This window comes from Xenopus laevis, chromosome 3S (assembly GCF_017654675.1).
Source record: "Xenopus laevis strain J_2021 chromosome 3S, Xenopus_laevis_v10.1, whole genome shotgun sequence".
NCBI classification, from domain to species: domain Eukaryota; kingdom Metazoa; phylum Chordata; class Amphibia; order Anura; family Pipidae; genus Xenopus; species Xenopus laevis.
Genome location: NC_054376.1, coordinates 123,195,154 through 123,218,412, shown reverse-complemented (window position 1 = coordinate 123,218,412; position 23,259 = coordinate 123,195,154). Strand labels below are relative to the sequence as shown.

The following is a 23,259-nucleotide window of genomic DNA, read 5'->3' as shown; positions in this document are numbered from 1 at the left end:
ACTTTCCAAGATGGTGACCCCCTGTGACAAGTTTGAAGTCCTGGATCATTGCTGCTATTGACAAGAGGAAACTTTAACCTTGTGCAATAAGTTCACTATATAAAATATGGCATTTTTAGCCACATTCATTTTTAGGGTTTAGTTCTCCTTTAAGAACAGAAGAGTGTGTTTCCACTTACTTGTATTAATAAGGAACTGATTGGAAACGCCAGGATGGTCTACGTCATGAATCGCAGCTGCAAATAATGCAGCCAAAATCTCCAAGTCTGTAAACACCGCCTGGCAGGGAGAGAGAAGAGAGAGGAAAGGACACACTTGTTATACACCCGGCATATAATGTGAGACTTAAGTGTGGAAGCAGATTTGTTCTATTGTAATTATCCCTAACCACCGGCTTTGGATGGAAGTTCATAGGGAAAATGGTTCCTTTTGTAAATTGAGAAATTGCTTAGAATGACATTTTCTGGCTTTACTTCCCCTTTAAAAAAACTGCCTGCCTTGTGTATGTAATGAGCCACCAAAGAAGCAAGCGCAAGCTACTGGGCTCTGTCTGCAAACAAAAAGGGCCCCAGTAAAGCGCCATTTATATCAGCTATAGGTTTACACTGGATTCAGACTGAGCTCCCCCCTGGACTTTATTTGTTGAAATGAAAGTGTCGGGAAGAAAGATACATATTTATAGATAATGTGTCAGTTACACTGTTCTGAATTACAGATGTTTAGCCAAAAGCTGTAAACTGCATAACTGTAAAGGGTAAGCAAAACCTTAAAAATAGATCTCTACTGTATAAAAGATTAACATTTATTTCTATTCCGTTTTTTTCTTAAAGAGACCCCAACACCTGCACCATTCAATAGTGCACAACAACTTCTGACATGTCATATTAAAGGGGAATTATCACGAAAATGAAAATTTAATATAAGCTTCATCATACTGAAATAAGAAACTTTCTAAATACAATTAAATATTCTGCATCATTTCTGAAATAATCAAGTTTATCTTCACTGTTCCTCTCTCAGAATCTGTTTCTCTTCATTCTGTCTTCATGCAGCAGTTGGGTGTCAGATATTTATTGACAGTTACATCCAATATATCTTATAGGGGGGCTCCTTTCCTAGCAGATGTATTAGAGCTCACTCAAATAACTGATTCTTAACTACGTATCTATTGATACGAAACGCGTCAGGGATTTGATGTTTTTAACAAGATTGGAAAAAAAGTAATTTTTAATCTACACGGATGACAACAGAGTGCTCGTCTAATTTTGAATACTGGCCTTTTGCACAGATTTGCATGTAGAGAGACAGGTTTTCTGGACATTTTAATTAGGGAATGCACTGAATCCAGGATTCGGTTTGTGATTCAGCAAGGATTTGGCCTTTTTCAGCAGGATTCGGATTTGGCTTATTCCTTCTGCGCAGCTGAACCGAATTTGAGTCCTAATTTGCATATTCAAATTAGGGTCAGGGAGGGAAATCGTGTGACTTTTTGTCACAAAACAAGGAAGTAAAAAAATTTTCCCCTTCCCACTCCTAATTTGCATATGCAAATTAGTATTTGATTCAGTATTTGCCAGAATCTTTCGCCAAGGATTCGGGGGTTCAGCCGAATCCAAAATAGTGGATTCAGTGCATCCCTAGTTTTAATAAAGTGACCTCTAATCCATCTTCTAGGCAAAAGGAGCCCCCTATAAGATATATTGGATGTAACTGTCAATGAATATCTGACAACCAACTGCTGCATGAAGACAGAATGAAGAGAAACAGATGCTGAGAGAGGGATAGTGAAGATAAACTTGACTTGATTTTAGAAACAGTACAGAATTTTGAATTGATTTTATTTAGAGAGTTTCTTATTTCAGTAGGATGAAGCTTATGTTAAATTTTCATTTTCAGGATAGTTCCCCTTTAAACATTTCTCTTGTCCGCTAAAAGCAGCTATCACAACACAATAAAGCTATTTGGGTTGGTAGTTGGAGCCTCCCATTCACAGCCAGCTTCAGGGGTGCAGTTTCTCCTATCAAAGAACAGATCCTAGGCTGTGCTAACAACACCAGAATGTAATGGAAGCCATTCGCTGAGCCTTGAATGTCAGATTTATGGGGATTCATTTACAGCTGTAAATCTTACACACAGACACTTCTATTACAAAGCTGGTTGAGAGTGGGAGGCTCCAGCTACTGACCCAGCCAAGCTGTTCCTGTTCTGTGTTGGTTCTTATTTGATTTCTGTATGAATGGTTCAGGCTTCCTTCTGCTGTTCATCATTTGACCTGAACATGGAAATGTCCTACACAAACTGGAGGTGGATTCTCCCAAGTGAAGGTGTTAATATATATAACGTGCTTCTCACATCTAACGCCGGAGTCGATAGGAGGACGTGTGTGGACTGCGTGACGTCGGCTGCGTGTAGGCTGTTGTGGTAAGCGACATCTGCGTGGTAGTGATCTTCCAAGGTCATCATGTACGTCATTAAGGTGTCTACTGGGATCTGGAAGGTTTTCAGCAATTCTCTCTCCTGAGCAGACAAAGGGGACACAGTAAGTTAGTAACACAATAATCCCACCCTGTGCTGATCCACCGTAGAAACCCCTTGTGAAAAACCCCAATGTAACCCCAAAATAACTACACTAAGCCTAAACGTCTCTCTTGGTTTCATATAAAGTGTAACAGGCCAGTGTGTAAAATCAATAGTCAATAAATGTAGCCACTCCAGACACACCCCAGTATATCTGGGCAGGGTCAAACTGGGGGCCCACCAGGGCTTCTATCTCAGAGCCCCCCTTGGACCCTGCTGTGAGCGCCGCTGCTTTAGGTTGCAGCAGGAAGATGATTTAGGGAGCGGGTCTGGGCCTGCGGGGCCCACAAGAGCCAGGACTAATAAAGGTGGCCATTGACGCACAGATAATATCGTACAAAACTAATTTTCATACAATATTCAGTGCGTGTATGGTGAGAAAAGAGCTGATCAATATCGGCAGAAGACTTGGATATCAGTCGGCTCATTGATCGGGCTGGACGGAAAATTTTGATTGGGTGCCTTTGAAGGCACCCAAACATCATCCATGTTAAGGTGGCCATAGACGCATAGATAATATCGTACGAAACTAATTTTCGTACGATATTCGTGAGTATATGGTGGGAAACAAGCCGACCGATATTGGCAGAAGACTTGGATATCAGTCAGCTCGTCGCCCAAACATGGGCCATTGTTAGTGCTGAACTATCAGATACAGGTAGAATTCTATTGGTTCTATACTGTATGTATATCTGACGATTCAGCTCTACACGTGTGTATTGAAACCAACCATCTTTCTTGGAAAGATCTTTTTCAAGGAAGATGATAATTGTTAAGTCTTTGGCAACCTTAATAAGGTTGCCACCTAGTCTGTATTTTACCAGCCTGGCCAGTAAAAATGATTACCCTAATGTTATTAATAAGGAAAATATATATATAGGAAGGCCGGTATTTTTTTCTTAACCCTGGCCGAGACCTATCAGGTTTTTCCCCGGCCCAGTCCGACCCTGTGTCCGGGTGCTCAGCCACCAGTGTTAATAGCAGCTCACTCAAAAGACAGGCGGCACTCCTGATAAACCACTTGTTTTTATCCAGAGTAAAATCAATAACACACACACACATGCTGATTATAAATACACATACAAGGTGAGCCTAGGCCCTAGTTAACCTATTACATTGCTCATGTTCTACACAGAGTGACGCACAGCCTGTGTGTGCGGTGTAGTGTTACAGCTAGTATTTCTGTTGCTAGGCCTCCCTGTTTGTACATTATTCACACACAGATCAGAGGTTATGGCATGTGCTGCACTCAGGCGACTTGTTGCTACTGGGAAGGCAGTCGGAAACTTTCCCTAAAAGTTCTCTGAAAGAAACATGAAGAATGTTGTAGAGCGCCCGTTTCACTTGGCTTTTCTGCTGTACAACTAAATAATACGAGTGTGTTCCAAAAGGTTACCCTCCCTCTTCAGTAAAGCTGCCCCTTTTCCTCGGAATTGGTTCTGTTCCAGAATTCAAGACTGTTGTTAGTTATTATGAGCTACTGGCACGTTAGGAAACGATACACAACAGTGATATTCCTTTTATTAACACTTTGTTAAGGGAGACGTACATCTTAACTATGAAGTAAGGTAGAAATGCTGAACATTATAGTTTGGGGGTCTGTACCAGCCCAATGCCGACAAAGGTGGCCATAGACTTAATAATTACGACCTTTCCTGGAAAAGATCTTTCCGAGAAAGATCGTTTGTTTCAATACAAATGTGTAGAGCTGAATCGTCAGATATACATATAGAAGTAATAGAATTCTACCTGTATTTGAGGATTCAACACTGACAATGGCCAATGTTCAGGAGCCTTCAAAGGCGCCTGATCAAAATCAGTCAGATCAACCAGCCGACCAATATCCAAGTCTTCTGCTGGTCGGCTCATCTCCCACTGTACACGCACCAAATATCATACGAATATCAGTTTCATACAATATTATCAATGTGTCTATGGCCACCTTTAGCTGAGAAGATCTGTGGCTCCAAACTTGCCCCCCATCTTCTTTTCTGCTGTCACTTACCTGAGCTTAAAGGATTTTGTTACAACAGCGCCACCTGCTGGTCAGTTTCCCACCAGTCTGACCACCAAGTAGTCAAGGAAGTTGTGAGGAGAAAGAAAGAGGCTGCTCTGATGTTCTTCTGCTTAGGAAAAGAATTAGAAACCTTTCTCACATCTTTCCTAAGCAGAAGAACATCAGAGCAGCCTCTTTCTTTCTCCTGACAACTTCCTTGACTACTTGGTGGTCAGACTGGTGGGAAACTGACCAGCAGGTGGCGCTGTTGTAACAAAATTCATTCATATTAACAGCACATGTATCCCTTAATATCTTGGAATAGAAAGAAAATAAATAATGAACGTAAATGACAAAATTGCTTAGAATAGCCCCCTCATCAATTTTTACATTCACTTGTTTTAAAGGTTTACTTATCCTTTAAGGATCCACTTACAATATTGAGGATATACAGTCATATGAAAAAGTTTGGGAACCCCTCTCAGTCTGCATAATAATTTACTTCACTTTCAACAAAAAAGATAACAGTGGTATGTCTTTTATTTCCCAGGAACATCTGAGTACCGGGGTGTTTTCTGAACAAAGATTTTTGTTATGATGCATATTTTCTGTTAATCCAATAAACTTTATGTCACTGCTGAAATACTACTGTTTCCATAAGGCATGTTATATATTAAAAGGAAGTTGCTACTTTGAAAGCTCAGCCAATGATAAACAAAACTCCAAAGAATAAAGAGGGGTTCCCAAACTTTTTCATATGACTGTATAGAATATAAAAGTTACTATGTAAGGCTGATTAGTAATCAATTCTGATTCTCATTACATTACAGTGCAATTAGCATCAGACTTAATTTATAAGCCCTGTAGCATCAGCTTATATTACAGGGGAAGCTCATTTTCTGCTGGATAATTAGTGACGAGCCCTAAGCTTAGCTTCTCAACAGCCAATCAGAGCCCACTGAGCATGTGAGTGCCACTGACGCCTAAAAGAATCCAACACAGAGCGTTCAGTATATAAAATTTGACATTTCAAGCCACATTGATTCTTTGAGTTTAGTTCTCTATGTGGCCTTGCCTGAAATAACACTTTTAATATTCATGAACCAGATCCTTACCTGGAATACAGTGTACATTATACAGCTAAGCGGCCGATTATTGGAATATTCTGCTACTCTGAATATATTAAGGCCCCACTTGTTTAAATTGTCCAGTTCCTAAGGTGCAAGAGACAAAGAGAAGGGAGAAGTTGATGTTAGCACTGCTGTGGGTTTAGGGATCAGTTCTTACAGGTACAAAGACATCATTTAAGTTACACCTACAAACCCTGATATATTTTATACAGTATTATAAAAACATTAAATGATTTACTTGCATGTAATTTGCACACATTTGTTTCACTCAGCAATGCTACTAAGCCTGTAGCCACCATATTGCCTTCACTATTACTTATTTGACAGTTTTGCCCTGTACTGGTTTATCTAGCTCTCAACTGTCATTGCCTTTCAGAGTTTCTCTTAAAGTCACCATACACAAGGCAATAAAGGAGAAGGAAAGCTACCGAAGCAGTTTATTGCCAATAGATTAAACACAATAGTACAAGCTATAACACTATATTAATTCTGCAGAATGCTTTACCATACCTGAGTAAAAAGCTCTAGAAGCTCTCTGTTTGTTTAGTATAGCAGCTGTCATATTAGCTTGGTGTGACATCACTTCCTGCCTGAGTCTCTCCCTGCTCACTCATAGCTCTGGGCTCAGATTACAGCAGGGAGGGAGAGAGGAGCAAACTGAGCATGCTCAAGCCCCTAGCCCTGGAGGTTTAAGCTGAAAACAGTTAGTCTGATACAGAAGCCCATGAGTACACAATAGAAGGAAAGAAATGTGATGTTTCTTTTGACAGAGGACTCAGAGCAGCATTACTTTGAGGGTTTACTGGTGTATTTATATAGACCTTTCTGATAAAGCTTACTTAGTTTTAGCCTTTTCTTCTACTATAAAAGCTGCCAACTTGGCCCAAATCAAAAGCTTACTGGCCCACGTATCAGATCTTTCCACCAAGCAGAAATCAGACAGATCATTATTAGACAGATTAGGAAACCCCAGGGATGAGCACCAGATGGGCACTACTACACTGCCTTGTTAATAGATGATCAAGAAGATCAGACCAATTGGCCATCCTTGCACTTAGGCTTGTCAAATTAGTGTATCTTCTTGCCCAGCTTTACTCTCTTAATTCCACCTTAAAGGGATACTGTCATGGGAAAAAACATTTTTTTCAAAACACATCAGTTAATAGTGTTGCTCCAGCAGAATTTGGCACTGAAATCCGTTTTTCAAAAGAGCAAACAGTTTTTTTATATTTAATTTTGAAATCTGACATGGGGCTAGACACATTGTCAGTTTCCCAGCTGCCCTCAGTCATGTGATAAACTTCTGTCACTCTTTAGGGTCTGGCCACACGGGCAGATTCGGAGAGATTAGTCGCCAGGTGACAAATCTCCTCTTCTTCGCGGCGACTAATCTCCATGATCAGCCTTCCCCCAGCTAAAATGAAAAGTAGGCACTCGGAGCGCTTCATTTTCTGAAGTTGTCCGTAATTGCCTCATGAGGAAAAAGAAGCGCTCCGAGTGCCTGCCCCCAGGCGATTTTCATTTCAGCCGGCGGAAGGCAGATCGGGAGATTAGTCGTTGCAAAGAAGAGGAGATTTGTCGCCTGGCGACTTATCTCCCCGAATCTGCCCATGTGGCCAGACCCTTACTGCTGTACTGCAAGTTGGAGTGATATCACCCCCCCCCCAGCAGCCTAACAACAGAACAATGGGAAGGTAACCAGATAGCAGCTCCCTAACACAAGATAACAGCTGCCTGGTAGATCTAAGAACAACACTCAATAGTAAAATCCATGTCTCACTGAGACACATTCAGTTACATTGAGTAGGAGAAACAACAGCCTGCCAGAAAGCAGTTCCATCCTAAAGTGTTGGCTCTTTCTGAAATCACATGACCAGGCAAAATGACCTGAGATGCACCTACACACCAATATTATAACTAAATAATACACTTGCTGGTTCAGGAATGACATTTTATATTGTAGAGTAAATTATTTAGCAGTGTAAACAGTGTCATTTAGAAATAAAAACTACATCATAAAAATCATGACGGAATCCCTTTAGGTTCATCATCTTTTGCATTCTACAGATGGAAGCCAAACTTTTACCTTGCAGAGAACTTCCTCCTGGTCAGTTTTTACTCCGAACCGTGGGATGGTAGAATTGGTTAAGCTCGAGCTGTGCATAAGCTTTTTGACACCGCTGATTTGGCACATGGGCTGCTGCTTTTTCTTCTTCTCTCTCTCCTTCTGTGTTGGGGAAGGGATCTCCACTTCATTCTGCTTATCTGTAAGACACATTCCATCAGTTGTTGGGGGACAGACAACCATATATTCATTATTCGGCTAAGAAAAAGAACATAACCAAAGACATGGGTTCACTAAAGCGTTCCAGAGACAGCATATAATGTGGCCCCGTGCTGATACATGACTCCATCTTGGAATGTAACCCTCTTGTTCATCATATTGCTTTAAGAACCGCCAGACACTAGGAGACTTTTCAATAGGAGTTAAGATACTACAGAAAATAATAGGACAAGTCAATAATTCTTAGCAGAGAACTGGTCTTGTTTTGTGTCTCTTCTAATGGTGCAAACCATGGTGTGGCCAGAGGGTCAAAAGCTTTTAAACTGACACTAAAGTCCATCGGAGCAGACTCGAAACACCATGGGTTACACAAAAGGGCAGATTTATCAAGGGTTCAAATTCCGAACTGAAAAAAACTTCAGAATTCAAATTCAAAAAGACCAACGAAATTAAGTTTAAGTTTTTTTTGGGTCGAATAGGTCCGTTTTCGATCGAATATGTCCGTATTCGGCAGAATTCAAATTGTTCGAATCAAAGGATTTAGCGCATTCGATTCAAAGTTTCCCCCCAAAAAAACCTTCGATTTTTCAAAGTCCACCAAAGGGGTTCTAGGAGGTCCCCCATAGGCTAAAACAGCAATTCGGCAGGTTTTAGATGGTGAATGGTCAAAGTAGAATTTTTAAACAGACAGTACATGATAAATTTCGATATTCTAATTTTCAATTCTTTTGCAAATTCAAATCGAATTTGGGACTATTCCCTAGTCGAAGTACACAAAAATAGCTCGGAAAATTCACCTCGACCTTTGATAAATCTGCCCCATAGGGTTGCCACCTTTTCTGGAAAAAAATACCAACCTTCCTATATATTTAGCTTTTTTCCCTATTAATAACATTGGGATCAGCCATCATTTTTACCGACCAGGCCTGTATAATACCGGCCACGTGGCAACCCTAGTTACACATCAAGCGTGTCGTGTTTATTTGGGAAATAGGGAGAACCTAGAACAGTGATCCCCAACCTGTGCTCTTGAGCAACATGCTGCTCGTCACTCCCATTTATGTTGCTCCCGGTGGCCTCATATTAAATGACAGTTTTGAAATTCCTGCCTTAGATTAAAGTTTTAGGGGCAGATTTACTCCAACAGAGCCTCCTACTGACTAGCAGTCCACATGGGGCTATCTATTATCTATTGGCATCCTCAATTCATTTTTGTCTTGCTTGTTTGGCTCCTCAACTGCTTTTACATACAAATGTGTCTCACAGGTAAAAAGGGTTGGGGACCCCTGGCCTAGAGGGACACACTTTCCCAAAAATCCCACCTATGACCTTTAAAGTTACAGATTAAACAGTGCAATGCATAAAACATCTTGATCTTTATAAAATATCGGGTAACATACTATCTCTACCTTCCCAGATAGCAGGGTCCAACCATTTGTCCGGTTAGCCCTTGGGGCTCATTTATCAACACTGGGCAAATTTGCCCATGGGCAGTTACCTATAGCAACCAATCAGTGACTAGCTTTATGAAGCCAGCTGCAAGTAGAACAATGAATGCAGCAATTTGATTGGTTGCCATGGGTTACTGCCCATGGGCAAATTTGTCCAGTGTTGATAAATGACCCCCCTTGTCTTTATCCTTTCTTCTGATATTGGAAAAGGACAAGGAAGGAGAAGCCTGAGACACCAGAACAAGATGGCGGCACAGGGCTCCTCAAACGTTACCCAGGGTTATTGCATTATATGAAGAAGAGAAGTCCAAGCCTGGCACAGCATTTAAATACATACAATGACTAGCATGTGGGCTACCTAAAATACTTGCCACCCCACAGTAACTTTACTCGTTCTTCTCCTTTAAACTTGAAGTACCTAAATTGAAGGGCTTCAAATTAACTTTTAGTATGATGTAAAGAGTGAGACAATTTGCAATTGGTTTTTATTTTTTATTATTTGTGGTTTTCAATATTCAGCAGCTCTCCAGTTTGCAATTTCAGCCATCTGGTTGCTGGGTTCCAGATTCCCCTAGCAACCATTCACTGATTTGAATAAGAGACTGGAATATGAATAGGAGAGGCCTGAATAGAAAGATGAGTAATAAAAAGTAGCAGTAACAATAAATGTGTAGCCTTACAGAGCGTTTGTTTTTAGATGGGGTCAATGACCCCCATTTGAAAGCTGTAAAAGGTCAGGGGGATGTTATTTATCAAAAGCAAAAAATTTTCTCCCTATTTTTAGAAAACCACTCCGACCAAAGCAGCACAGACGTTCCCCCATTTATCAATAAATTTACACAAAAATTTCTTGTGTGGGAAAAGACGTGATCATTTCGCAAAAAAAAATCTAATCGGATTTGTCGTTGAAAACGGCCACTTTTTCAGATCTGACACCGAAACCGCAAAATCTTCGATTATTGAACGAAACCCAAAGCAGATCAGGATATCTTCAAAATGCCAACGGGACATCTGCCATGAGCTTCTACATGAAGTCGACAGGTCTGGGTTGGAGCACTTTTATATTCTGACTTTTAACACCATTGGGTATTTGATAAATCTCGGAAAAAAAAATTTCTACAAAAAAATAGTTTTTCCCCTTTGAAAGATGACCAGAAAAAATTGGACTTAAATAACTACCTTAGTGTTTTCCTTTAAGGTTGGACCCAAAACGATATCAACACAAGTTTGGCATCAGTTCATTATTTTAGTGTAGGAGAACGTCACTGTATTCAGGTGCAGCGTCGGACTGGGCCAGCGGAATGCCGGGAAAAAACCCGGTGGGCCCAGACTCCCTCCAGAGAGCGGGTGCTTTTGACCTCTGCCTCCCGGCCCAATCTCTTAAACATAACACGCATGAAGTAGGTACGTGCCAGCGAAGTCGCGGGAGAGGGACAGAGGGGGGTTTGCAACTGGGAAGGAAGGTTTTTTCGTCAGGGGAGGGGGGCACTAGTGAGAGTGCGGGGGCCCTGATGTGGCAACCTGGTGGGCTCTGATCCTCCAGTCCAACCCTGTTCAGGTGGATCAGCTGGGAGTCAGCAACCCAATGGTTAACTTGATAAACAAAGTGCATTGGCTGTTAGGGTCCCTGATAATCTGGGCCTTCAAAAAGAGCTGAGTCAAGCCTGACTAGCAGTAGAGAACCGTCTAAAAGTGCTAATATCTCAGAAGCCACTGAAAAAAGACACTGCATGTAAAGGGCAAAAGTGCTCAGAGGACCACTCTGAATAAGTTTACACCCATAATATTTATGGTTTTATGTCCCCTTTAAGAACCCCTGGATTAAAACAGAAGCTTTTTTAGCAGAGATTAATTATTAAAGGGGAAGTCAACCTTCATATCAACTTTCAGTATGCTACAGATAGACCTATTTTAAGAATCTTTGCCATTTGTAACTACGAAACAGATTGACAGCAAAGCTTTAATTTGATTGGCCTTTTATCTGTAATTGCATATCTTAAGGTGGCCCTAAACATAGAGATCCGCTCATTTGGCATTTTTGCCAAACTGGCAGATCTCCCCACGACATGGCCATCTTGAGGTGGACAATATCTGGCTGATCCAATCGTGGGCCCTAGGGCTTGGGCTTCCATAATTCTGCCTGGTTGCTAGGGGAATTAAGTCCTAGCAAACAGGTAGGAATTGACTTTCTGAGTCTGAGAGCTGCAGAACAGACATTAAAACAAACCAGTTGCAAACTGCCTTAGAATGTGATGTGTAACATGGACACTCAGGAACTTGATGTGAAAGGAAACCTATTTTAAAAAAAAATTCCAGCAAAAAAAAAATAAATCAGTAATTCCAGCAACAGCCGGGGCCACCAGACGACTTTCCCATGTAAGGGGCCTTTTTTAAGGGAAAACGAAATAAGCATTGAGGAACGGCAGCCATAAATCTGAGCACCCCCACGTCACAGGTTTATTAATAAACAAAATTGTAAAATCCTTTTACAGAAAAATGTGCTTAATGGGCAACTCCACCCCAAAACTGTTTTCTGCCTTATGAAAGCAATTGTCATTGTAGCAACTTCCCAGTATAGTCTGTCCACATTCCCACAGGTTCTAAAGTTATTTATAATTGTAACCGAAAATATCTCCGAATTTTCTGAAAACGACTCCGACCAAATCCGCAGCGATTTTTTCCCCTTATTTTTCAATAAATTTTCCTGAAAATTTCTTGTTCAGGAGAAAAATTGTGAAAAAATCTCGCAACTTTTTCAGATTTGACGCCCCAAATCTTCAGATTATTGCACAAAAACCAGATCAAGATATCTCCCATTGAATCCTACATGAACTCAGCAGGTCTGAGTACTTTTTTATTCTGACTTATAACACCCTTGGGGTTTAATAAATCCGGAAAAATTTTCCTTTCCCACGAAAAAACAGTGTTGTGCCCTTTAAAAGGCCTATGAGCAAAAAAATCGGACTTTAATAAATAACCCCCCTAAATGTTGCCAATTTTTGAATAGTGCATAGCCACCCTAACTTGCTGTGCTTCATTTATATGCAAATTAGATCCTCCAATCAGTTTCCAGTCTGCAGAGCAAGCAAGTTCAGGTTTCTTGTTTATCTTTTCATTTCTCAATTCACTCAATTTAAATTCTTAATTCACTGGAAGCCATTTGAAAGGGTTTGTTCACCTTTGAGTTAACTCTTAAGTGTGACGTAGAGAGTGATATTCATATGCAAATTAGGGGTGGGAAAACATTTTTTACTTCCTTGTTTTGTGACAAAAAGTCACGTGATTTCCCTCCCCGCCCCTAATTTGCATATGCAAATTAGGATTCCGTTTCATCAGAATCCTGCTGAAAAATGCAGAATCCTGGCAGAATCCCGAACCTAATTTTGGATCGGTGCATCCCTAGTTTTATTGCAATCAGGAATGATAATATACAGGATGGGAAATGGAAAGGTTCCCTTTTTTGGGGTTTCTATAGCTTTGCTGCACTTCCTCGTTCTTGTTCCCTGTACCTACAGCCAATTATCTATGCGTGGCATACCCTCCAATCATTGTGTGGCTTGCAGCGCTCAGGCTGCTCTGTTGGACATCTTTTAATGAAGCGTTAGGAGCTGAAGGGGTTAGTCGCCTCCATACACAGTCTGGCAGAGAATCAAAGGCCACATTCCCCTACGACTGCCTTCCTACAATACCATTTCTATCATTAAAAACACAGTTACACGCTACTCTCCCTATGTGACCCATAATGAGATAAGGAGATAACAGTGAGATTTATGTAGCAGCATGAGGACAACGCTGTAAGACAGTAGCACCAGGGGAGGAATGGATTAGACTCCCTGCAAGTTGCTTTGGCATGGGATTAACCCCTTCACTGCATATTTAACTGATTTCTGTTTATAGACCTCCATTCTATTTCAGAAGCACCAACATATATTCTGCAGGATACTTACAACAAATACTGTATACAGGTTACATACAAAAACTGGCTTACAGACTAAAGGCCATTGCATGTTACATTGTACACCTCGACTCAACCTCATTTAGAATTAACCCAGATACAGATAAAACTCTACTTGCTAAACATTCACCAAAAAAGAGTTTTACGCTCTGAGATCCTCATTCATTGCAATTGAAAGCAGGGCCGGAACTAGGGGTAGGCAGAAGAGGCACCTGCCTCGGGCGCAACAAAAGGGGGGCGCTGGGCAGGTACCTGTCTTTTTCCTATCCCTAGTCCATGTTCGTTGCTCTCCCCCACCTCCCTCCTCTCCGGTGCTCTTCCCCTTCTCCCTCCACTCCAGTGCTTTCCCCTGCATCCCTCCCCTCCGGCGCTCTTCCCCGCCTCCCTTCTCTCCGGCCCTCTTCACCGCCTCCCTCCCCTCCGGTGCTCTTCCCCTGCATCCCTCCCCTCCGCTGCTCTTTCCTCCACTCTGGCTCTCTCTCCTAACTATGCGTGTGCATAATGTGTTCGGGCGCATGCGTGCAAACTCAGAGGGGAGCACTGTGCCCGCCCGGGTTGCCTAGGGCGCCAGGCCGTCTTGATCCGGCACAGATTGAAAGATATTGAAAGGGCCTTCGGGAGTGCAGATTTCCTGCTGGTGACAAAGCAACCCATGTATCGTTGCCTTTATGCACATCCCATAGTCTGGAATTCATAGATATGAGTACAGCAGAATTAGAAGATATCAGTAGTTACAGCATGGATAAACCAAAGGGAAGCCATAACTACTTTCAGTGTTGGACTGGATGCCAGGGGTCCACCAAAAAACCCCCTCTCCTCACTCAACCTCTATTTTCCTAGTCTTTCTCTACATACTATACTCTATTCTTCTTTGTTCCCATAAAGAAATAGGGAATGACCATTAAATAGGCCATATGGTTAGAAGCAAGAGCCCCACTGAAACCTCGGCCCACCAGGGGTTTTCCTGGTATCCCGGTGGGCCAGTCTGATACTGATTACTTTATCGTCTGACCCCAGAAAAAGCCGTAACTATGGGATGGACAGATCTAAAGGAAACACCAGCCTTACCTACAGCACATGGACATTCCTGGTGGACAACAATCCCGCCCGAGAGTCACTTTATGAAACGCGACCCCTGGACACATTCGTGTTGATCATGCAACCGTTATATGTATGGACTCGGCATGATGCCGGTCAGAGCTCCACACGACAAACTGCTGCAAATGATGTTAATAGGAAGACTTACCAAGAAATGTGTTGGAAATATATTCTGAGACCTGGTTCCCTGAACGGCTCATCTCAGACAGGTGGGTGAGCTCACGGTTCAGCATTCTCTTGAACTGTAGGAGCAAGAACATGAAAGGATTTTAGCCTTATGCCTCAAAAAGTGCACGAGACCCTTGAGATTGGTCACAAAAAGTGCAACACTGGCACCAAATACACAATATAGTTCAATATCCTGCCAAATCCCAGAACTTTTTGCAGGATTCAGATTCGGTCGAACCAAATCCAAACCATTAAACACATGCCATTTCAAAGTGCAGACTTACTAGAAAAGATGACATTTTGGGTGGCACATGTACAGTAACTGTATGTGTCCCATACTATAAAGCCAAGCAGAGTTCTAACGCATCGCTCCCTCCTTACCTTGATGTAACTCCAAGACAAGGAGCAGAGGTAATTGATGTCAGGCATGGTGGGCTGATAGGGTGCTGACAATCCGATGTCAGATTTGGCAAAATAGAGCCGAACAGGGGCCACTGCCCTGAAACCTTCTTCTCTTCAATATTCTTTATGCTAAAAAAAGTGTAGATTTGCCCATCCGTATCATCCCTGTCATCTCTCCCACTCAGTTATGCAAGCAACCCCCACCCCTAATTTCCCTACAGTCTCCTCCTTGCTTGGTTAGATACTTCAAAGTCCCTCATAATTCCCATCCTACATTCATTTTCTTGTATTCTCCTTTTAAATGGGTCCCAGCCTGTATTTTACATTTTTAGAACTTTAAAGTATTATTTTTTTTCCCGGCACCTTGACTCCGTCTCCTGTGTAAGTGCACTATTTCTCTAAGTTTCCAGTCTTCACATCTTCACTCTCTCCCTGCATTATCTCTCAGCTCCCTTTTACTCTGTTCTCCTTTACTGAGACATGTCTCTGTTCTTCCTCACCTGCTAAAGCCCCTCTCTCCCTCTTATCCTCCATTCATGCTCCCTGTTCTGCTCTCAATCATCTAACTTCTGCCAATTCACTTCCTAGCTGTCTCCAGGCTACTGCTTCTTCTCTCTCTTGTTTGCATTCTCTTGTCATGTCTTCTATCCACGCCCTACTCCCTGCCTCTCTCCTATTTCCTACAAGCCAGTTGGGACAAGGTCTATACTGGGTCAGGTTTCAAAGAACAAAGAATGCACAATAATGTACAAGGGCATCACTGTACAAAATTAGGGCGCACAGCATATACAATGCAGAATATCCGTGCTTTGTGAGGCAACCTAATCCTAAACATATACCAAGCTACACAATGTAGTATGCTACAACCTTCACAGATAAGGGGGCAGATTCACTAAAGTGCGAAGTGGCCAACGCTTACCACAATTCGCAAGAAATAACATCTGCAGGGACATCACCAATTCACTAACAGGCGTAGAGGACAATTCGCTAGCGAATGAGACCATCACTAGCATACGTTCGCACCTTATCTATAGACAACTTTTCGCTCTGGCGAACGGTCGTTACCTCTTTCACCAGAGTTTACTTTGTCACCTCAGACCAGGTGAACTGATAAAACGAAGCTACATCTTCCTCAATCTTATGTCTGTGACATCATTAAAAAAACGCTAGCGAGTTTTAATAGTCTGACCTATTAAAGATTTTTGTGTTTTTCTTTCCAGACAAATGTGGCATGAGGGTCATACCACATTTGTTTTAGGGTGGGCTCATGTCTAGGACATTAGAGGATCTCTTTTGTCTTTATTTTGCTTCCTTGGACATGTGTAATAAAAAAGTTGACACTTCAAGCATTTGCACCAACATCTCTAATAAAGACGTCTATACGACTTTCATGTACCCTCCCTATCCCTATTCAAATTCTAAGTGTAAGAGGACTAGCTCGGCAGAAATGAATACAAGCGAAACTTTGCTATGAAATTCTCACACTGCCGAAGTAATGCCACCGAAAATTACACAGAAAAACACAGTTGTAACGAATTTGCGCCTGGTGGAGTAGCGTGAAGTGCGGCGAAGCGGTTGCTGGCAAAAATTAGCTTTTAATGAATTTGCCCCATGGTCTCACCAGTTTCTGCCATGAGAAAAGGAAACAGAGTAATGATTTGCTACTAAGTGAATATTGCCAGGTTTTTTTTACAGTTGTGGCTAGGCTATCCCAAGGATCCTATTTTGATAGCTACTAACCACACTCACTAAGGAGTACTTTTGAAAGCTGTGCTGCGGTGTATTCTCATAGAAAAAAGAAAGACAACTACCTGACCTCTATTGCTCCATGGTGATTGATAAAAAGAAGTTTCAGGAGGCTGTAGGAGATCAGGTCTTGGTGATGTCTCCAGTCAAAGTCTAGGTGGTGCCATGTTTATCACTCAGTGTTAATGTTAGTAATGTTCTACTCACTGGGGGCAAGTCAGTTCCAACTATTGATACAAACAGTGATGAGAACCCTGTTATTAACACTAGGTCCAGTCTGATTATCATTTTAGAATTCCCTTGTATCAGTGGGTGTACTTGCTCATTATTTACTGTATTAGAGCAGGCTGGAGGGGTACTTTGAAGTACATAAATGTGTGTATTTGTATTGCTCCTTACAGCTGTACCTGGTGCAGCTCCTCTGGGGAGGGATCCAGTAATATCTGTGTATTTATACAGCTCCTTTCTATTACAGTTATACACAGTGCAGCTCCTCTGGGGAGGGATCCAGTAATATCTGTGTATTTATACAGTTCCTTTATATTATAGTTATACACAGTGCAGCTCCTCTGGGGAGGGATCCCAGTAATATCTGTGTATTTATACCGCTCCTTTCTATTACAGTTATACACAGTGCAGCTCCTCTGGGGAGGGATCCCAGTAATATCTGTGTATTTATACAGCTCCTTTCTATTACAGTTATACACAGTGCAGCTCCTCTGGGGAGGGATCCAGTAATATCTGTGTATTTATACAGTTCCTTTATATTATAGTTATACACAGTGCAGCTCCTCTGGGGAGTGATCCCAGTAATATCTGTGTATTTATACCGCTCCTTTCTATTACAGTTATACACAGTGCAGCTCCTCTGGGGAGGGATCCCAGTAATATCTGTGTATTTATACAGCTCCTTTCTATTACAGTTATACACAGTGCAGCTCCTCTGGGGAGGGATCCAGTAATATCTGTGTATTTATACAGCTCCTTTCTATTACAGTTATACACAGTGCAGCTCCTCTGGGGAGGGATCCCAGTAATATCTGTGTATTTATACAGCTCCTTTCTATTACAGTTATACACAGTGCAGCTCCTCTGGGGAGGGATCCAGTAATATCTGTGTATTTATACAGCTCCTTTCTATTACAGTTATACACAGTGCAGCTCCTCTGGGGAGGGATCCAGTAATATCTGTGTATTTATACAGTTACTTTCTATTACAGTTATACACAGTGCAGCTCCTCTGGGGAGGGATCCAGTAATATCTGTGTATTTATACAGCTCCTTTCTATTACAGTTATACACAGTGCAGCTCCTCTGGGGAGGGATCCAGTAATATCTGTGTATTTATACAGCTCCTTTCTATTACAGTTATACACAGTGCAGCTCCTCTGGGGAGGGATCCAGTAATATCTGTGTATTTATACAGTTACTTTCTATTACAGTTATACACAGTGCAGCTCCTCTGGGGAGGGATCCAGTAATATCTGTGTATTTATACAGCTCCTTTCTATTACAGTTATACACAGTGCAGCTCCTCTGGGGAGGGATCCAGTAATATCTGTGTATTTATACGGCTCCTTTCTATTACAGTTATACACAGTGCAGCTCCTCTGGGGAGGGATCCAGTAATATCTGTGTATTTATACAGCTCCTTTCTATTACAGTTATACACAGTGCAGCTCCTCTGGGGAGGGATCCCAGTAATATCTGTGTATTTATACATCTCCTTTCTATTACAGTTATACACAGTGCAGCTCCTCTGGGGAGGGATCCCAGTAATATCTGTGTATTTATACAGCTCCTTTCTATTACAGTTATACACAGTGCAGCTCCTCTGGGGAGGGATCCAGTAATATCTGTGTATTTATACAGCTCCTTTCTATTACAGTTATACACAGTGCAGCTCCTCTGGGGAGGGATCCAGTAATATCTGTGTATTTATACAGTTACTTTCTATTACAGTTATACACAGTGCAGCTCCTCTGGGGAGGGATCCCAGTAATATCTGTGTATTTATACAGTTCCTTTCTATTACAGTTATACACAGTGCAGCTCCTCTGGGGAGGGATCCCAGTAATATCTGTGTATTTATACAGCTCCTTTCTATTACAGTTATACACAGTGCAGCTCCTCTGGGGAGGGATCCAGTAATATCTGTGTATTTATACAGTTCCTTTCTATTACAGTTATACACAGTGCAGCTCCTCTGGGGAGGGATCCCAGAAATATCTTTTCTTTTATAGGTATACACAGAACATTTATACTGTTCCTCTCTATCACACAAAGTTATATCCCATTCAATGGGTACCCATTTATACATGAGCTTTTATTATGCCTTTTATTCTATTACAGTTCAGATGATTTCTATGGAGGGACTGAGCAGTATTGCAGTACAGCTCATGTAAATATATATCAGTCAGTAATATCCAAGAAGCAAAAATGGTAAACACCCTCCATGTCTCAACCCATTTTATGGGTTTTACATAAACAAGCAAGATATAACAGTGGTCTTCATTATCTGTTAACCTTAGTGGCCAAAGTCAGACCATCCCATAGATCATATCCTTCCTAGTTGGTGTCTTTATGATTTTGATGTCCTTCAGTTCTCATTGCAAGGACAAGACAAATGTATTCCTGTGGCTGAACACTTAAAAGGTAATTTGAAGCTTACCAATAGAAACATGAATCCAATAAAACGTTGACTGCAGTGCAGCAAGTAGGAAGCAAGGTCTACAACACAACTTGTAAAAAAACTTCCAATTAGCTCTTTTCCATCATGAGTCAACTTTATTCGTCTGCAATAATTAGAGAGTCAGGAGAGGACAAATAGTTTTCACCCATGCCATATGCTATAAGACTCATAACATACAATGGCCGGACACACTGTTAACGACCTAGACCATGTTGGCCTGTGTATGGTGCCTTTTGGCTGGCCGACTGATATGTGGTTGAAAGTTGACCAAATATCTATTGAGCAGGTTCAAAAATTCTGTTTGATGAGGCACACATCGGCACGTTGATGCACTCCACTAAAGTCCTGCGTGGGTCCATTTTTTGAAACATGAACCCACAATCCGCAATTTGACCTCCATGTTCCCACTACCCGGCCATAGGCCAACTAACCTTCCGACCCAGGGGAAACACGCAAGACGGGAAGTGACATTATATTTGACCAGAAGTGGCATCACTCCGGTGCCGAGTCTTCCCAAAAAAATTTAAAAACTGGAAGAACCACAAGGGTGGGAGGGATCAAGCCCACACCTTTGTTGGGTACCCAGCCGAGTTACCCATGGACTGCCCTTACGGCCAAGGAATCGGGCACTTTTTGCCCAAAACCCGACCACTTTGCCTGTATTCTGCTGGTACCCGACCTGATGCAGGACTCTACACTCCTCTCCTGATGTGTCACCTAGGCCCCCTGTGTGATGTGATTGTTGGCCTGGGGGCCAAAAGATTGGATAAGCCCAATTTGGCTCAGTGCTTAGGTGGACAGAATCAGACAAAGATCTGGACATTGGTGATCACAAGGGACTACACAACAGTAGAAGAAGACTATCTAGGTGGCACTAATATCAGTATTATGGAGCAGTAATATATAACAAAAGCTTGAGAACATTATATTCAAAAAATTATCACACAGTCAACTATAATAAAAACTACAGACATGGTATGAGATCTATTATCCAGGAACTAGTTATTCAGACAAGTCCAGGTCCCAAGCATTCCGGATAGCAGATCCCATACCTAAGCTAAAAAATAAAACTACAGGTAAGCATGAGATCTATTATGCAGGAACTCATTATTCAGACAAGTCCAGGTCCTAAGCATTTCAGATAACAGATCCCATACCTAAGCTAAAAAATAAAACTACAGGTAAGCATGAGATCTAATATCCAGGAACTCATTATTCAGACAAGTCCAGGTCCCAAACATTCCAGATAACAGATCCCATACCTAAGCTAAAAAATAAAACTACAGGCATAAATGAGATCTAATATCCAGTAACTCATTATTCAGACAAGTCCAGGTCCTAAGCATTCCAGATAACAGATCCCATACCTAAGCTAAAAAATAAAACTACAGGCATAGCATGAGATCTAATATCCAGGAACTCATTATTCAAACAAGTCCAGGTCCCAAACATTCCAGATAACAGATCCCATACCTAAGCAAAAAAATAAAACTACAGGCATAGTATGAGATCTATTCTCCAGTAACTCATTATTCAGACAAGTCCAGGTCCTAAGCATTCCAGATAACAGATCCCATACCTAAGCTAGTTAGGAGAGACATCACAGTCTATAGGTGATGGACAAGTAAGGGAATTAAAAAACATTGCATTTATGGAAAATCTCCTAGAAGTCTTAGGAAAACAAACACTCCAGGAATGACTTATGGTAGCACCCCTGTGACTTTTATGACAGAAATTGTGAAACACTACAGAAATACTAATAAGGCAAGATCAATCATTAAGATGAAGGGGACACGGCACATCAAGCAAATGAATGTTTGTTTACCTGGTCCCACCAGCCAATCAGCCACGGTCTGGAGCATGTTTCACAGAAAAAATCTACCAAGGGCATTTTTCAATCCTAGCTGGATATTTTCTAAGGAATCCAGGCCGCAGTCTCTAGATGTGAGATCTCCCAAGGTCCAAGATCCACAGACTTATACAATCCTCAAAATATATTCCCGAGCGAGGAGAAAAAAACTGGTTCCCATGAAGAAATAGTAAAAAACAATTATAACCTTCCCACCGGAGCTTGGAATTGGAAATACATTCACAAAATCCACAGGAAGAGGGAAAAGATGCTTTTATTGGAGTTGAATTGGAACCTTCAGATCCTTAAATACTTTAATATTTCTGTGACGTTTCAAAATACTTTGCGGAGAACCTCAAAAAATTGCGGTAAGCTCTCATTTTACCGAGGCATCGAGAGAAGAGTAGGCAAAAAGAATGTAAATGCAATATAAATAAAATTAGGGTATTCCTCCGAAATTTCCCCTCTCGGCCTATAAAAAGTCCAAGAGCCTTTAGTGTTGCCACCTGGACCGGTATTTTATAGGCCTAAAAATGATGGCTGATCCCAATGTTATTAATAGGGAAAAAGATAAAGATATAGGAAGGCTGCTTTATTTTTCCAGAAAAGGTGGCAACCCTAGTCGCCTTAAATGAGTCGATATTATCCCAAGTGAAGGTTTAATACTCAGGTGAGGCAGATCTTCTGCTTGGTGTCACAAAGTCAGATTTGTTCAGACATTCCTCCACCTCCCTCCATGCACAAGGATCCTGGTAGAGTGGTATCAAGTCTCTTACAATGCCAGATCCCACATGCCGTACTCACAAAACATCAGAGACACGTCCCAAAAATGTATCTAGGCCTGTGCTGTGGGTTTTTCTTTTTCTAACCCATCACTTGGGAGATATTGAAACCCCCCACAACCTGTCCTTAATTTGAGGGGTTACATCTTTAAATCCTGTGCCGGTTGCCGTTACCCTCCCGCCCCCCACCCCCCCACCCCTTATCTTCCTCTTCTTCTTCCTCCGTGTCTCGGGGTGGGGGGGGCGGGGAAGAAAAAACAAGTCAGTTTTCCGGTGGGCCTAAAGAACTGCAAGATAAGGCCTTCCCCTGCATCCTTAAGTGGGAGAGAGTGGAGCTACGGCAGCATCACACTTGGGTACCAGAGTCTCCGGATGCAGGAGACGAGCAGAGATGACAGTTAGAAGATATGAGCTGTGAGGGAGACTATCTGTCGCTTTCCTTGCAGCCAGGGCTAGCTGTCAGATGGCCGATGGCTGGCTGGTATCCTCTCCTTGCTTTTCCTTATATCTAGCATACTGCAGTAAGCAGGGATGTGATGTAAAATAAAAGGGGAGGGTGGAGGAGGGTGTGGGAGGGGGAAGGGAGGTGGGGAAGGGGAGAGACACCAGCCACGCTTGCAGACATGTCATTCCACATAATACCCTGTTAGTAAGGCATCCGTAGGGCCCCCGCCACCAATTGTCTCCTCTGTCCTAAACGGCAACATAACATTGGTCTAATTGTGCTGAACAGCCGTTCCACCTCCATTTCTGCTGGTGACTGACAGGTTCATATTGATGTGGCCTTGAACCAGGCTCAAGGCATGATGGAATTACCCAGCATCCCCAGCCAGCCTGATTGTGAGGCATCCTTCTACTGTACTGCGCTGCAGAATACATCACTCCTTTATGTTTATATATAAATACAATGTATGTATGTGCGTTATTTATAATTATCATCATAAAATAAACGAGTCAAGCTCCTCTTTTCACATCTCACGGCTTCCCACAGAGGAAACACCGCAGCTAAAGCAAAGGTAAAGTACAGAGCAATAACAGACAAAGCCTCAGTGCCAACAAGCTATTCTATTATAATACACAATATCCTGTGGATTATATAGTGAATTAAGTACCCCCTCTTTTAAAATAT

At 41.9% G+C, this 23,259-nt stretch overlaps 1 protein-coding gene across 5 annotated transcripts in view; it reads right to left on the bottom strand.

The window, feature by feature from the left end:
* pde4a.S (phosphodiesterase 4A S homeolog) overlaps positions 1 to 23,259 on the bottom strand; it is a 315,334-nt gene that overhangs the window by 7,413 nt on the left and 284,662 nt on the right. For 4 of the 5 annotated variants that reach the window (XM_041587687.1, XM_041587688.1, NM_001094841.1 and 1 more), the window contains 5 exon segments: positions 14,640 to 14,733; positions 7,790 to 7,968; positions 5,689 to 5,787; positions 2,353 to 2,517; positions 180 to 279 (listed from right to left, as the gene is read on the bottom strand). In XM_041587687.1, coding sequence (XP_041443621.1) covers positions 180 to 279; positions 2,353 to 2,517; positions 5,689 to 5,787; positions 7,790 to 7,968; positions 14,640 to 14,733 — 637 coding nt within the window. 5 annotated transcript variants of the gene reach the window in all.